Raw genomic sequence first — 17,191 nt, 5'->3', positions numbered from 1 at the left:
AAGAGAAAGGAAAATTTGAGTGCTTGAGTGCTTATCTATCACAGTCCTGAGATCATACTTGTGCGTGCAGATGCAGCTCTGATGCAGTTGGAGGCAGGATGCACAGCGCTGAAGGCCGTATTCAGCAGCAAGCTCATCGGGAAAGGCAAATGTCTGGCAGAGCTCTTGCAGCCACACAGCACAGGTACATATACATACTTTTAAGACCACTTGAAATAATATTCAGCCTTGTTTTCTTTCTTTCGAAAATACCCAATTGTGCATGAAGAATCAGTGACTGTTACTCTAAAAACTTTCATAATAACTCTCTTCCTCTTAAACTACTGATATGATGGTAACTAAGGCCGTGTGAGTAAGGGAAAACCATATCATGATATATTAATCCAACTGACCAAACAGTTCAATAAAGTCCAGATAGATACAACCTTATATTATTTTCTGGTAAATTAGTGTTTCATTCTGATGTCAGTTACATTATGGAAGTTAAATGCATTGGGAATGCCACTTCATGGCCTTTAACATGTACTCTGGAATACTCAGAATCATAGTTCCAAAAAACCCATCGTATTCAGTTGTTGACTTGTGGAGTTACTAAATTTAGTTTCTTCACCAGATGACTATAGGATTCTGGTAGACATGCGCTGGAACAAGCAGTACTTGGACATTTTGGCCAACACCTGCAACTTTGAGGATGAGGAGAGATACATGGAATTCATGGAAGCACTGAACGCTGTTGCCAACAGGTAAGTCCTTATAATTTTTACTACAAAAACATTCCAGTAAAATAGAATGTCTGGAAACTAACATTTTATGTTTTGAAAGAATCATATTGCTGATGGACAGAGAGGAGAGAGCAGCTATTAACAGCAGTACTGGAAACAGCTCGCCTTATAACAGTGCCCTTAGGCTGACCACTGCCTTCTCAAAAGGTGCACACACTCCCACAGCCTTGTTAAAAATACACTTTTGATATTAGAAGACATTTATAAATACATTTATCAACATTCAGTGAAAAAGCCTGGGTTGTATGTCACTATTCACATTATAAAGTTGGGTTTTATAGGGACTGTTGACATAGGCCACCTGCCTCATCCAGTGTTGGTCCACCTGCGCTCATTCTTCGACCTGTGGGATTCATTCGTACTGCAAGCTGTGCAGTCCGGTCAGCCCTACATCTCTGACCACCTCATGTTTGAGGTCAGAAACTTATTCCTCAGAACACTGTCACTATAGCCATGCTGCTCTGTTCTGCAGTTGGTTTATGGTGATGTGATTGTGTGTCCAGATCCTGCAGCTGCTGCAGTGGAGGGATCGTTTCTGGCATGTGTGTAACTCTCTGTCTGCCGATACTCGGGGTGTGTGTGTGATGTCCCTGCACTGGCAGTGGGTGCACAAAAATCTCATTTTGCGGCTGCCTCAGCTTTTGATGGGGGATAGTGACTATGAGTGAGTAATGGCTTTATTATGTGATAAAAATACATCATGTAATGTTCTCTATAGTGTTTGTTTGTTTGTATTTATGTTGTGTATGTTCATTTTAGAGTCCAACAGGAACTACACACCATCTCTACGGCCATCCAGAACACACTTTCCAGCTCTGTGGCTGTGGCTTCTGCTCTGAAGGGCATTCAGAAAACATTAGGAAAGCCACTGCCATTTAAGGTTAGGCGATATATAGGACACAAAGAAATTGTAACCTTTTGAAATTCCATGGCACAGCAGTGTTGATCTGTTTTACTCATTGGGTTATACAGGTTCAGGTCCAGATTGTGATGCGTCTTGATCCCATTCCTTTTTTCTCTCCCAATTATTTCCTCTCATTTTATATTATAAACTACCGTTCAAATGTTTGGAGGGATTTTCTTTTTAATGTAAAATTCAGCTAGTTGTATGTTACTGATTGGGAAACAGTCTAGTTTATTGGCTAAAAAGCCTGTTGTGCACTACCAAAACTTCAAAACTTTGGAGTTGGTATGGTTTTTAAATGGTTTTTTTTTTTAGAGAAGTCTCTTATGCTCACCAAAGCTGTTTATTTGATCGAAAATCTAGTAAAATACAGCAATATTGTGAAATATTATTACAATTTAAAATATTTTTTTCTTTTTTAATATTATTATTATTGTTATTTAAGTTTATTGCCATTTGCACAGGTACATTACAGTACAGGCACATTGGGATTCTTGTGCGTTTCTCAGTCAGATTTATAGAAAAATTAAAGTAGTAAAATAAGTAATATTGCACATTATTGCATAATATATTTTAAAATGTAATTTTTTGCAGTGATGGTAAAGCTGAATTTTCAGCTGCCATTACTCCATTCTTCAGTGTCACTTAATTCTTCAGAAATCATTGTAATATGCTGATTTGGTGTGATAGAAACCTATTATTATCAGTGTTAAAAACAGTCGTGCAGCTTAATATTTTTGTAGAAACCATGATACATTTTCTCAGAAGATTTTTTTTAGATGAATAGAAAGATTAAAAGAACAGTATTTATATGAAATAGAAATGTATTTACTGTCACTTTTGATCAGTTTTATTTGTTCTTGCTGAATAAAAGGTATTCATTAAAAAAAAAATTCACGACCCCAAAGTTTTGAATGGTAGTGTATATTTTATAAAAATAAAAATAAACCCAAGAAATTTCAGCAAAAGTTTCAGATGCCCTTCTTTCTGTGCAGCTGGAGGCAGTGGCTGAATGTGCCGCCCGTCTGCGAGTGCTGTGCAGGGCTTTGGATGTTAGGGACCTGCGCCTCGACAACAGCCTCGCATCGCTATGGAAACAAGAGGTGTCTCGTCTCCGTGGTGTGGCCATGGGAATCGACTCCAAAGAAGCTCTGCTGGAAGCTTGGGGTTTGGTGCTTCAAGCCAATCTCCTGCTGGAGCCTCAGAGCTCAGGTAAACCGTAATTCTTAAGCATTATGGGCATGAGGTGGTGTAGTGCTAGGCCGTACAACCAGCCAAACACTGACCGCTTAGATTAATAACACAAAATGTACTTGACTTTCTATCTAGGTGTTCTGGAGAGGCTTGTGGGCTGTGTGGATCAGCAGCAGGGTCATATGGCTTCCTGTGGCCTGCTGGACACTCTTTCAGAAGATAGTGAGGAAGAAGTAGGAGACAGTGCCGCACCAGGCCGGGAGGTGTTACTGCAGCTTGCACGCAGGGCTCAACTTTGGCCTGCACTGGAGAAGTTGGCAGTCCTAAACCAAATGAAAGTCACCACAGATCTGCTGTACCTGTCAGTCACACCAAGGTATGATTGTGGTATCAAATTATTAACTATTGTAAAATAATTTATTTGGCAGGTTATTGACATTGTCAGTATTATTTTATTATTGTTGTTTATATATTCATATTAAAACAAATATTTAAATTAGCTTATATGCTTTTTTCATTTTTATTATATATATTTTTTTTCTTTTTTTTTTCTTTAGCTTCAATTTATTTTATTTCAGTTTTAGTAATTTTAGTACTTCAAATTGCAGCATTTCTAATTTGCTGTTGAACTTTTTTTAATATAATATTTATATTTCATTTTATTTCAACTTTATCTCAATTTACAAAAATATGTTATATAAGTTTTGAATTTAGTAAACCATAACAACACTGGAAATTGGACTTGATTTTGTAAAGACATAGGATCTTGTAGCACAGGTCTCTTAATAAGACTTTTTTTTGTTCTGTGAAATGTTTTATTCATATTGTGTTGTATAATTTGCTCTGCAGGAGCAGTAAGAAGGCAGAAGATGGTCTGCGCAGGTCCATCTCTAACCATCTGCGTTTCTGTATGCAGTCGACACCCATGAACGTCAGACAGCTGCAGCCTATCTGGTTCCTGCTCGGCACCGAGCAGGTCTGTCAAAACACCTTCATAATCATTCTGGTGTTATCATTAATGACCATATTGATGATCATTGAATTCACCATACAAACAATACAATGATTAAGCTCGATCATACATTTACCATGCAGACAATTCAAATGACCTTTGTTAAACATTCCATTTATAAATAAATTATATATAAATAATTTAATTCTTTATTTACTGAGAAACACATGCTGCACTAGGGACTAAAATATAAATTTTAGTTAATCTCAGTTTTCAAATATGATCAATCTTCTTGTAATTCCCTCACTAGCCTGTGGAGGAGCTGCCGCTGGTGTGGTGTGAGCTGCTGTCTGAGACACTGGCAGCATTATGGAGCAGCAGCGTGACCTCTGACCCTGACCGCTGGCTGAAGTGGAATCCACTGAACCCTGAGGAGCACATGAACTCCAGATCACTGTTGGGACCATCTGATACGGTGTGTGTGTGTGTGTGTTTGTGGAGGAAGAACTAAAAACAATGTTTTTTTGTTATTTGTATTTAACATATTATTTAACATGTAGAAATAACTTATATCTTCATAAATAACCGTGATGTGATGTGAAGGGTCCTGGCATGCTAAGTCGTGCAGTGTGGTCCCGCTGCATGCTGGGAGTTCTAAGCAGCACTGATGCTGGCGGCCGATGGGATCCATCGGGGTCACACTTCCTGTCATCATCACGGGTGACCCTGGGTGAGTGGAGAGAGAGAACCGGGCAACTACAAGATCTGAGTGCTGTGATCTGGGATAATATGGCTATGCCTGAGCTTGCTGACTTCAGGTAGAGACACATATCACATATCACTAGTTAGGTAAAGCAGATACATGTCATGTTAGATTTTGAGTATTTAAGAACAGTATGGTATTTTGATATTTTATATTTATTTAAATATATTTTAAATGTTTCAATTTTATAGTAATGTTTTATATTTTTGTCGTTTCTGTTCTTCAGTGATTTATTTTTATTCTTCTGTCTCTCACGCCCTCCCTCATTCTCTGTAGATTAACCGACTGTAGGTTGCAAGGACTTGTGTTGCGTAGACAACTGCAGTCTCTCTCTGAGCTGTTGTCTCCAGGATTACAGGAAAGCTATGCAGAATCCTGTGACAGTCTAACTGAAGGGCAGGACCCCATTGCGGTAGCCCAGGAGATTCAGATCTCCCTCAGAGAAGGCCTGCCAGAAAACCTGCTCCCAGAGGGCTTTCTGGATACCCTAGTGACATGCTTGACACAGTTTGCACACAACCGGGCACAGGATTTGGTCCAACTTGCCCGGTCTGGAGTTTTCTGGGTGAATATGGGTCTGCTGCAAATCCAAGTTTGGGCTCCACAAACAATTTTTGACCCTGCAGTAAAAAGGGCATATAAACTCCGATATGCACAAGAGGAGGTGAGAGTGCAAGTGGTAGCTTTTGTGATATTTCTAGAGATCTATTGCAACCTTTTTTCAACTACATGCAGGTCACCTTAAGATGACTTTCTTTGTGTCTCTCAGCTTGCTTTGCTACAGGAAGAGTGGAGAGGGCGGAGTCTGTCCTCGCAGCTGCTCACAGGGGCGGAGCTTGAGGAGAGTAGCACAACTGACAACTTCCAGCATCCTCGCATCAGGTAATGAAATATCCAGCGTCCATCACCTACATCCTATTACGTACATTTGAATGGACTCGCAAGGTATCGGTACCAAATCAATAATCGGCCAATGCTCAGTTCCTGTTTTTATAACCTACTATGTAGATTTGTATGAATTCATGAGATATCGGTGCTGAAATGAAAGATTTTCAGCCAATATCAACCGATATTGGATATATAACTGTTTATGCTCAATTACCCTGTTTTACAACCTACTATACAGATTTTTATGAATACACAAGATATCGGTACCATATCAGTTATCAGCGGACATGAGAGATTTTTAAGCCAGTTTATTTGTTTATGCTCAATTCCCCTGTTTTTACAACATACTAAGCATATTTGTATGAATGCACTAGATACTGGCACCATATTAGTTATCGGTTGATATGAGAGATTTTCAGCAATATCAACCGATATTGGATTTTTAATTGTGCATGCTATTTTTATATTTAGATGTTAGACCTTTGCTGTAATGTAATTCCTAAAGTAAATCTTTAACACTATTCAGGGCTTAAAGTTCTCTGGCACCGTGCCGGATCTCCGGCGTGCAGTGTTTGGCTGCGGAAAAAAATAGTCCTAATTTGCTCTTACAAACACGAGACGCGCATAATAGTATCCAACTGCAGAGAGTCGCAGCTGATGAATGGAGAAGCGCGACAAAAAGCTGCGAGGCACAATGGTCAAAGATGTCCCTCTAGCGCATATTTACATGAATAACTAATTAAAAAGCAGCGGAGCTTTGTAAACAGCTCAGAGTAATCATGTCATCTCCATAAAACGATTGATTGCCAGAACAATTTTACCGGGATTTTTGAAAAGGTCCTGTTCCCACATGATCTATTAATGGTAATTTACCGGTAATTTACCAGTACTGTATGTGTGAAAGGGGCTAAACTCTTCCTCTGTATATGCCGTGAATTTGAATTGCTTAACGTTCATCTGGAAAAACAGTGTGCATTATCTCACTAGATTTGTAATGTAAATCATTTATAAACCTTTGCCAACACAGGAGAATACATCAACCTATGTCTAAATATGCCATGTGTTGTACATCGCGATTTCAAAATAAAAGTTTCTGCATGTGGCCAAATATTAAAATTAAATGGATTTAAACATCGTTTAATCACGCTGTAAAGTGAAACATCACCAGGCCGTTGGCGCCCTCTGCAGGTATTTGTTTTAATACATAATGTACTTAAGTTGGTTATGTTCATATTATGTATAGGCATATTACATTATGTATTTTAACAGTGTTGTTCAATACAATCATGTAATTTCTTGGTTTTAATATTTTATTTGAGCCAATTATTATTGCCTCATCATTAGTTTATATAATATAAACCATACTAAAGCCTGGTTTTCACTTAGGTCTGTTTGTTACTAAAAAAATATCAGATTACTCAGTTGTCAAAATAATCAGTAGATTACTTGATTACCAAAATAATCATTAGTTACAGCCCTAGATTAGTTAAAATATTTCTAAATACAACTGCATTGTTTTACTTTTTGTAATTAAAAGACAAATATTTTGTTATTGAAAATTTCTTTAAAATAGTATTAAAATATTGTCACATTCTAGTGAACCAGCTCATCTCGTGAGCTAAGTGTATTGTCACACCCCTAGTGTCGATAAGCGGTGATATAGCTCATAATTTTCCAAGCGTATGGTACAGCTTTCATTCCTTTCAAATGTTAAAGTTGCCACAGTCATTGCATGCTTTGCATGTGCTGCCCCGCCCCTCCCCTCCCCCGGAAAAAAGTTCAGGCTCAGGATTTTTTTTTGTTTTAACCCCTGACTATTGTAATTTATGTGTTAACTGTAATTTCAGCAAATCTAAATGAATACAGTTTTCCAATTAGATGTTGAAATCTCTTTTGTTGTTTGTGTATAGGTACTTGTGGATCCGTATGCAGCAGGTGAAGGAGCAGATTTGTGAACTGAGTCGTAAACAAGCCTGCCGCCCCCCTGACCACCAATATGGTCGCCTGTATCAAGAACTTCAGCACTATCTGTGCAGCATCGGCCAACCAGCTGCAGTGGGCGACCTGCTCTCCCACCTCCTGAAGGCCTTACAGGCCCCGGGGCCAAAATCAAGGCTGGGAATTCAGGGTTTGTTGAAGGAGGAGGCAGTCTGGCAGGCTTCACAGCACCGCTTTGCCCAGCGGCTGGTTGAGGAGTACCCGCTCTATCCTGATGTGGTTGTGCCCCTACGGGCAGCAATTTTGCAAGTACAGCATGGCATGCGACTCCTGGCATCTCAGGTGTCCTCCTCGATTACTGCCCAACCAGGTCTGGCACGTCTCGTGTCCACTATGCTAGCTTTTCCAAGTCCAGCGGCATCTTCTGATCTGGCCTGTGCGGACTACCTGTGTTCAAGAGAATGCCTGCATATGCTAAAGGGCCTGGGAAAGCAGTTGCCAGCAACAGAGGTCAGCCGTGTGATCCCAGATCATGCAGTTTTGTTGTTGAATGCACTGTTGTACATACAGAGTCACACACTGAGTGCTGGACATCTCAGTGCAGAGACGCAAAAACTCTTCAGACATGTTTGCCAGGTGAGATATGAAGTACAAATATCCCAAAGCATAAAACTGTGCCCTGAACATGACAGGAGGAAATCCTACATTTAATTACAATAATTATTTAATTATTAAATAATGTGGTGTCCTTTCACTTTTTTTATAATAAATAAATAAGACTTCTGCATAATAAATAAATAAATGCACAATGTGGATATATCAATGTTATTTTGGTATTATAAATATACTATTTTGCTGTTTATTAATATTTTGTGTTGGCTTTTATTTCTGTTTTCAATTCAGTTTCATTTATATTTTAGTAAGTAATGTTTAGTTATTATTTCTATATAGCTTTAATTTATATTTATTTCAGTTTTAGTTTTTATTACTTCAACTATTCAGTTAGTTGCCAAGGCAACATTTCTCATTTTCTTTTAAGTTTTGTTTTTTTAATTTAAGATTTACATCTGATAATGATCTTTTATTTTATTTTAGCTTTATTTTTGAAAATGAAATTTTGATTATTTTAAATATATTTAGTTTTTGTTAATTTAGTATATAGATATAGACATTCTGATTGAAAGGAAAAATAGTATATAATAATTGAATAATAATAAAATGATTTTTTGTTAGTGGTTTTGTATAATAATTAGTTTTTGTTATTGAATTAAAGCAAAAAAAATTTAATAAATTGTTTATTGTCTTTGACAATACATATTGTTCACAGGCTTTAGTGAGCAAGCTTATTGTGATGTTAGCGGAAGTGATTTTGTAACAGACTGTGATGTTTTTTTCAGGCTATAGTGAATGAATGGGACGAGCAGGAGAAGAGAGCGAGAGAAAAAGAGCAGATGGAAGCCAGTCTGTACCGCAGTCACTCTCGTCTACATGGGACAGGCCTTACAGAGGACCAGCAGGAAGAGAGAGAGTTCAGATGCTCTTTCCCCTCTTATCACAAGGTAAACATGGACTAAATGGGTCAAATTCAAGTTTTTATGTGTGATTTAATTTATTTACATACACTTGCATGTTTTGTTGCCCTTTCCATTGTTGTCAGATCAGTTCGAGTTTTTACTTTGGTCAATGTTTTCTCCAATTTTTCCATAGGATTTTGCTGATATCACTTCAGAACCTAGTCTTGATCAGCCAATAATCATAGAGGACAACGATGATACAGATATGGAGGAATCATCTAGTGAGACAAGCAGCTTCCTATCGGTCAGCAGCATGAGCAAAGTGGTTCAGGTCCATCAGAGACTCTGCTTGTCTTACACTCAGTCACTGTGGTACCAGCCCAGCCTGCCAACCAGTCACACCAAAGACCACATCAGTGCCCTGGTTTCATCCTATCAAATCATAGCTCCACTGATAGGCCGCTTCTACCATCTAATGGGTATGAAGGCATGATTTTATGCAAATTAGAAAACCATGGGCCCCACACATCTCATCATCTGATCTTTCCTTGTTTATCCCCTTTTCTCTCAGACTGTGAAGTGGACTCTAAGTTAATGGGCTCTCAGCTTCTCCTCAGCACTCTGCTCCAGAACACTGTGAGTGGTTCTGGAGGTCCAGCTGGACTGATTCTACAGAGTGATGGGCCGTATGACTTCTACAGAGACCCTAATATGAGTCAGGCCCGGATCTGCCTGCTAGCGCTAGAACAGCTGAATAAGGCTGTAAGACAGCGCCTGAACGACTGGCCTGAACACCCTGCACTTGTTCAGGTGAGAGAGGCTGTTACTGTCACTGTCATTGCTATGATCTATTTCAGGTTTTTTGAAATTGGGTTGAAGGGACCCCCAAGGAACTTAGGGAAAAAATTAAGAGAAAAGAAAGCGATTTTACAAAATGTACACTACTGTTCAATGTTTGGGGTTGGTAAGATTTTTTAATGTTTTCAATTTTTTAATGAAATTCTCTTATGCTCACCAAAGCTGCATTTATTTGACCAAAAATACAGTCAAATACAGCAATATTGTGAAATATAATTACAGTTTAAAATAACTGTTTTCTATTTTAATATATTTTAAAATGTAAATTATTCCTGTGATGCCAAAGCTGAATTTTAGGTGCCATTACTCCAGTCTTCAGTGTCACATGATTAAGAAATCATTAAAATATGCTGATTTGGTGCTCAGGAAACATTTCTTATTATTTTCAATGTTGAAAGCAGTTGTGCTGCTTAATATTTTTGTGGAAACCATGACACATTTTATTTCAGGATTCTTTAATGAATATAAAGTTCAGAAGAGCAGCATTTTTTTTTTTTATAGAAATCTTCTGTAACATTACAACTGTCTTTACTGTCACTTTTGATCAGTTCAATGCATCTTTGATGAGCAAAATGATTGAATTCATTAAAAAAAAATTGAACGGTGGTGTATTTTTAGGCTATTTATTAAATATGTCTTATTTTAAAAAGAACTGCTTTTAAATAACATTTATTGTGAAAAACACTTTACTTTACAGTTTTATTTAATAAATCTGAATTGAATTAAAAACATTTATTGTCAGGTTTGAAACTCAGTTTGCAATGAAGTTTGTTAAAACATTTGGCTTTTTCTCAAATGCCTCCCTGTTATATGTGTCGCAGATCACCATGGTAATAGAGAGGATATTGGCATTCAGTCTGTCCAGCCCTCTAGCAAAGTTCCTAAATGGTCTGGAGATCCTGCTCAGCAAAGCACAGGTCAGTAGTGGTCAAAACACTGGTCAGTAGTATACACAGTAGTGCACAGCTTACAGTAGGTCATCAGTTTCAGATATCAGTTTATGAGCAGCTCTTCTCTCATTTTTCCTCACAGGACTGGGAAAACAATGCTAGCCGGGCAGTGTCTCTTAGGAATGAGCTGGAAGCTATCACACAACTCATCATTCAGTGGAGAAAACTTGAGCTCAAGTAAGTAGTGAAACGTGAAGTCTTTAACTGATGGTGATGGTTAAAACTTGTTAGGTTGCTTTAATCAGTGATATGATGGTCTAATTGGTTTCAACTACTGTATGTCTGCAGCTGCTGGTCGAGCAGCCTAGATAATGCACTGAAGCGCCATGCTGAGAATTCAACCAAGCACTGGTTGTCCATTTACCAACTCATAGAGAGATACCTACAGGAGCAGAGGACAGACTCCAGACATGGTGACCAAAATGCACTTTTATATATGTAGTGCTAGAATATTTTGTCCTCTACTTTGTATTGTACAATAAATGATTAATCACATTTAATCTGTTTGCATTGGATGACACATTTCTTGCCCAACAGATGATGGTGTGGAGTATCTTTCCCTCTCGTCAGTTTCATCCACCCTGCAGGCCTTCATTGAAGGCTCCACCTTAGGAGAGTTTTCTGTCCGCTTGTCCATGTTGCTTGGTTTTCACTGCCACGTCCTGCTGGCTCCCAAACAGGAAGGACATGGTAAGAAAAATCTAGATTGTAGCATATATAGGACAGTACATATACAATGTTGATATAGTACAGTTTGATTTATTTTGACTTCTTTGCTACTTTGTGTATTAGTGTTGTATGACAAAACGATGACTATGCTTGCCAAATTAAAGGAATGACTTCTTCCTTTTATCCTCACAGACTCGCTCTGCAGTTTGCTGTGGAATCTCTATAAATATTACACCCAGTTCTCAGAGAGCATCCAGAACAAGATCACCCAGCTGAGGTCTCCTATAGAGAAAGAGCTCAAAGTAGGTGAAACCAAAGCAAGCAAGACCAATGTTGAATGTAATTTTGGCTTTTTTTCCTGTCTCTTTTTATTGAGTTAATGTAATGTTTATCTTTATGCTTATAGGACTTTGTCAAAATCTCCAAGTGGAATGATGTCAGTTTTTGGTCCATCAAGCAGTCAGTGGAGAAGACACACAGGTGAGGGTGATTGACTTGAAGTTAAACCACCAGTTTGGAGGTTGGGGTCAGTAAGGTCCAAGCGCCAAATCAGCATATTAGAATGAATTCTGAAGGATCATGCACTGCATGAAAAGAGGTGTATACGGACCAGTATACTCCTGTATACACTGCAGAGTTTCTGACAAATCCGGGTGTATTACGGACCAGATATGAGAATTGCCATGGGTCCGTATGTTGCCGTAAAGATAACAATTCGGACTTATGTTACTGAGGTATTCTTCCGTGCAACAGCCATTTGTTGCTATGACAAGTAATTCCCAAAAATTATTTTTTTCAGGGGGCATTCATACGGTGGCCGAGAAGTGCAAAGCAAATCACAATTCTGAAAATCCCAAACCAATGGCGCTGTCTCAAACTATACCTACCTCTTCCGGTTTGTCTGATTTGTCGTTGTGTTTTCTGATTTGTTAATTTGTTTTCGGATTTGTCGTTGTGTTTTCTGACTTGTTATTTTGTTTTCCAATTTGTCATGGTGTTTTCTGACTTGTTATAATGTTTTCTGAATTGTTGTTGTGTTTTCTGAATTGTTATTTTGTTTTTTAGACTTGCATTTGCGTTTGTAATTTGTTATTTTGTTTTCAGAATTGTGATTTGTTTTGCACTTCTCGGTCACCGTACATTCACACCTTTGTGCCATTCTACCCTCCCCTTTACGCTTTTGGGCCACTGAGCATACAGACTTTCCTCAAAAGTAATTTCATTGGTAAACTTGAGATTTATCATACCCAAAACCCTTGCAGCAAAGTCACTTTATTGGTTACATTTAAAATATATCCCTCCCAAAACCCTTACAGGTGAACAATTTGATTGGTTGTAGGCCAGATGTGCAGATAGAAAAAATATAGTTTAACCAATAATTGATTTATTGTCTTTCTTATTAAAAAAAAACAGTAGGTAGTATCTAAAACATAAAATCAGAAAACAATTTCAACAGAAAACAACATTTAAAAATACATCTACTTTAAATTAAAGATTTCGAACAAAGCCAGTAAATAACACATGAAATGTGTCCCAGCAGACTGCATTCCTCACTGTAGATCCTGCGTGCATCCACATCAACAACATCTTTCTCGTCTTACTTTGAGTTCCACCATTTCTGTCCTCCACAGTGCTCTTTCTGTGGTTGACCTCGTCTCCACCATCTGCAAAATAGCAGTAATATAACCACTGACAATACTCACTACAGGCTAATAGCCTATTTAAAAAGAGTTACATCATGTCAATTTCTAAACTTACTGTTGTCTCTCTTTGGCTTTTTTGCCACAACCTTGATAGAGTGAATCAGCTGGGCCTTTCCAGAATGAATACTACTTCCTCATAGCCTCATTATAAATCTTGCAGGATACCTAAAATACATAAAATATGTTTAGTACCAGTAAGTATTTAATTGGATAGGTAAAATAATACAAAAATAGATAAAACATTGCAACAACCTTCTGAACTTCTGTTTCCCTTCATAATCTCTGAAGATGAGTTGACTTGTGTGATACTGTGGAAAAGAGGAAACATTATCTGAGAAAAAATACAGTATAAATATAGTTTTGACATTAAATATATTAGTTTTACACAATATAGATAATCAGTCTTACCTGGTTTGTGCATGATGCTGAAGTTCTTCTCAGAACTGTGCAGGCTTACAAATGTTTCAGTCTGTAGCTGTTGATGTCCTCAAGAAGTGTGACCGGAAATCAGTTCAAACACAAAAGACTTTGTAGCAGGGGATTGTGTGTGTGTGCGTGTCTGTGTGGCGTGACGGGATCATTTATAAAGAGTTAGATATATGGGAGACAAGGGCTGTTTGACACACTTTTAACAAAATATTTCTCAGGGCAGATATATTTTGAAACTATGATTGTTTATTTATATATAGTTTATAATTATTCATATATAAATACTCTGCTAATTTTGACTAAACATAACTATTGAACAGTTTCACTGTTATTGTCCTGGAAAAGACACACGTCATAACACACTGACTTTTTGGGGGCATGAATCACTATTGGTAGAGATACTGCTGGAGAAACCACACTTCTCCCCCTTCACAAATAAAGGACTAAGTCTTAATTTCTGTGAAATAATATGGCAAGAAGATTGAAACTGAGGAGAGAGGATGCCTTTAAATTATAAATTATACATAGATTTGTTCTCTAATCATTCCGTCAACAATGATACATTTAAATTATAATAATATTTTCTTGTACTGTATGTTTGATCAAATAAATGTTGCTATGGTGAGCATAAAATACGTCTTGTTGAAAACTTTTGAATTGTAGAGTATTTTCTGCTTAAAGCACATCATCAACATGATATTGTCATTTATCAGGATGTTTGTTACATTTCAACACTTGACTTGTGTCGTGTATATTTGAGATAGTGCTGAAACAATGAACATTAAACTGGCTGTATTGATTTATAAATAACGTTATGACATTGTGTCTGTCATCAGGACCCTGTTTAAGTTTGTGAAGAAGTTTGAGGCGGCACTGAAGGAGCCGTGTGCACTGAGTCTGGTGGAGCAAGGCAGTAGCAGTAGCATGGATGATGTGGATTCACAGCCTGAGGAGACTCCTCTGCACAGAGTTCATCGAGCACTGAGAACTACCCTGCCTGGGAAGGGCAGAGATCTACAGGTACTGTAACCTTAAGCTGAAATACCAACTCAGTTCAAACTGTCATTTTAAACTTACCTTAACTTCCATCTCAAACTCAATTTTGGAGTATCTCTTTTGCCAGTGAGACATTTTCTTTGCAAATAATATGACATGCTTCTATTGTTGTAAGTCGCTTTGGATAAAAGCAGTTTGAACAACTCTATTCTCCTCATAATTATCCTTATGGTGTCTTTTTGTAACAAAGTTGTATTTAAACGCTTTCATGCATCAGGCTGATGGTCCAGAGGAAATCTCATCTGATAAAGAGCCCTCGTCTCTCCAAGCCCGTCTGCCTGTCCTCACGAGGAAGATGAAAAAGTTGTGTGTACAACTGGTAAAGAAGACCACTCTGCCTGAGCTCTCAGAAGACCTGGCTCAGTTCACAGGTAGCACTGTTTGCCTTCATTTATAGGCTGAGAACTTCATAGAGGAGTTTATTTTGTCTTATTATTAAACTAGATTTATTTTATGCTGTCATATTTGCTGTAGTCAGGCTAGTAGAGCTTACTCTACATGTTCCAGGTTATGTTTGTGGCTTATTAATGTGAGGATGTGTGAATTTTGAAAATCTTTTATGAATGAAAAACCTAACTATTTCTCCAATTTGTTATTGTTCCAGCCGAGATAATTACCAATGTGCAGGCCCTGCAGACCCTGACGGTGGACCGCAGCATGGAGCAGGTGAAGCAAAAGTCAGAGGTCAAACACATCCTTCTGCAGAAACAGAGAGCGCTAGCTGATCTCTTCAAGATGCTTGCACAGATTGGTCAGTCGGAGTCATTTCATGTGGTATTAGAAAATAGATTTTTATAAATCAGGATTCTCATGGTCATGCAAAAAAATTGAAATATTGTTTAATTATATTTTTTAGACATTAATTTTATAATAAAAGTTCATTTTATTTTATGTGCTCAAACATCTATCACTTTTTCTACAGTCTTGAAGTGTATGCAGACAGCAGATTGATAGAGTTTTGTTTCTGTCCAGGTCTGTCCTACCGTAAGGGTCTGGCTTGGGGTCATACAGCAGACCCAGATGAGACACTGAGTCTGCAGCCCATTGAGATGAAGATAGCCCTGTCTGCAGTCAAGACACAGGACAGCACAGAGCACACGTACGTAACCATCATCTGCAGACTAGTGCCTGTCATAGAGCTAAGAGTCACAGCCTGATTTTGATAGTAAATAACTTACACAGATTGTTTGCGGAGATGAAAGATGCATGGGAAGGCTGTGAGAAGTATTTCTATCGATCCTGGGCCAGACGCAATGCCATGCTGACGGCATTACAAAGCGCTGTTAAGGTGAGGGCCTCAAATCGATGAGCAAAATTAACTGTCTGCTTTAGATTTAAAGTTTTATTGTGGTCCTCTGAGTGCTGCAATAAGGGATAGATTTTTTTTAATTCTTGCTCTGTCCTACTAGGAGCTTGGGCTGGGAAACATACAACGATGTAGAGGTTTCTCTTCTCACCTGTTTAAACTTTTGCTGAGGCAAAAACGAAGGCTCGCCGGACTCACAGAGCACTGGGTCCAGCTCAGGTACTGTCCTTTCAAGATGCATTAGATACACTACCATTCAAAAGTTTGGGGTCAGTAAATTATTCAGCAAGGATGATTTATTATTATTATATTATGAAAGGTTTTTATTTCAAATAAATGCTGTTCTTTTGAACTTTCTATTCATCAAAGAATCCTGAAAAGAAATGTATCAAAGTTTCCACAAAAAAATATTAAGCAGCACAACTGTTTTCAACATTGATAATAAAAAATGTTTCTTAAGCACAAAATCAGCATATTAGAATGATTTATGAAAGATCATGTGACACTGAATAATGGAGTAATGGCTGCTGAAACAGATTTTAAATTGTAATAATATTTCACAATATTACTGTTTTTATTGTATTTTTATTTTTAAAAAGCAAATTTGGTGACCTTCATAAAGATCTTAAAATCTTACCGACCCCAAATTTTTGAATGGTCCGCTTAAATACAGTGTGCATTTTCTGTTTTCATGTTTTCTGATTCTTTTCCGTTTAAAACAACAGGAAGTTGATTGACAGTATCCAGAGCATCAAGTCAGACACGCCTTGCTCTGAAGATGATGTCAGCGGTCTCCCTCCTCAGAAGCCTCTCCAGCACTGGATCACCAAGGCTCAGTCTTCAGCACTGCACTGCTCTGTTGTTCTCAAGCAGCTCTCTTGGATCCTCCAGTGCTGTCCTGAAGGTTCTTCTGCAGCCCCTGCTGAGGCCAGGGAGGGGGAGGTCATGCAGGGTCAAGCCACACTGAGCCACCCGTCTCCCCTGGCCCCACACATCCAGCCACAGGCATGCTTGCTGCGGCGAGAGGAGCAAGCTTGGAAGGAGGTGCAGCAGAAGGTGGAGAACCTAATGAAGGAAGTGAAAGACCTGAAAGAGAAGCTGGATGGATTGGCCCAGGAATCCACAGAAAGAGTTATCCATAGCTGGTAAGTATGAGAGACCCATCACACTTGAGCTGTTCAGAATGTGTGGAAATGTTGTGAAAATTTCTAATGGTGACTACAAGTCATCAGTAACAATGTCATGGAAATTTTTAGAGTCAATATATACATTTTTCTAACTAGAT

General features: G+C 38.2%; 1 protein-coding gene across 1 annotated transcript in view; it reads left to right on the top strand.

Moving 5' to 3' along the window:
- The window catches only part of LOC107665348 (midasin-like), a 56,560-nt gene that overhangs the window by 28,023 nt on the left and 11,346 nt on the right, over window positions 1–17,191 (top strand). The window contains exons 50-79 of the mRNA XM_016456184.1: window positions 71–184; window positions 614–743; window positions 823–929; window positions 1,064–1,197; window positions 1,286–1,446; window positions 1,542–1,662; window positions 2,682–2,898; window positions 3,016–3,256; window positions 3,730–3,856; window positions 4,143–4,307; window positions 4,436–4,650; window positions 4,872–5,259; window positions 5,365–5,477; window positions 7,394–8,057; window positions 8,819–8,980; window positions 9,129–9,414; window positions 9,507–9,745; window positions 10,615–10,710; window positions 10,826–10,920; window positions 11,032–11,156; window positions 11,281–11,433; window positions 11,605–11,714; window positions 11,819–11,892; window positions 14,381–14,564; window positions 14,818–14,971; window positions 15,205–15,351; window positions 15,573–15,699; window positions 15,783–15,888; window positions 16,010–16,125; window positions 16,632–17,051. Coding sequence (XP_016311670.1) covers window positions 71–184; window positions 614–743; window positions 823–929; window positions 1,064–1,197; window positions 1,286–1,446; window positions 1,542–1,662; window positions 2,682–2,898; window positions 3,016–3,256; window positions 3,730–3,856; window positions 4,143–4,307; window positions 4,436–4,650; window positions 4,872–5,259; window positions 5,365–5,477; window positions 7,394–8,057; window positions 8,819–8,980; window positions 9,129–9,414; window positions 9,507–9,745; window positions 10,615–10,710; window positions 10,826–10,920; window positions 11,032–11,156; window positions 11,281–11,433; window positions 11,605–11,714; window positions 11,819–11,892; window positions 14,381–14,564; window positions 14,818–14,971; window positions 15,205–15,351; window positions 15,573–15,699; window positions 15,783–15,888; window positions 16,010–16,125; window positions 16,632–17,051 — 5,491 coding nt within the window. The remainder of the gene's footprint in view (window positions 1–70; window positions 185–613; window positions 744–822; window positions 930–1,063; window positions 1,198–1,285; window positions 1,447–1,541; window positions 1,663–2,681; window positions 2,899–3,015; window positions 3,257–3,729; window positions 3,857–4,142; window positions 4,308–4,435; window positions 4,651–4,871; window positions 5,260–5,364; window positions 5,478–7,393; window positions 8,058–8,818; window positions 8,981–9,128; window positions 9,415–9,506; window positions 9,746–10,614; window positions 10,711–10,825; window positions 10,921–11,031; window positions 11,157–11,280; window positions 11,434–11,604; window positions 11,715–11,818; window positions 11,893–14,380; window positions 14,565–14,817; window positions 14,972–15,204; window positions 15,352–15,572; window positions 15,700–15,782; window positions 15,889–16,009; window positions 16,126–16,631; window positions 17,052–17,191) is intronic.

This window comes from Sinocyclocheilus anshuiensis, unplaced genomic scaffold (assembly GCF_001515605.1).
Source record: "Sinocyclocheilus anshuiensis isolate Anshui unplaced genomic scaffold, SAMN03320099.WGS_v1.1 scaffold199, whole genome shotgun sequence".
Lineage (NCBI taxonomy): Eukaryota > Metazoa > Chordata > Actinopteri > Cypriniformes > Cyprinidae > Sinocyclocheilus > Sinocyclocheilus anshuiensis.
This window is presented reverse-complemented; position numbering and strand designations above follow the sequence as displayed.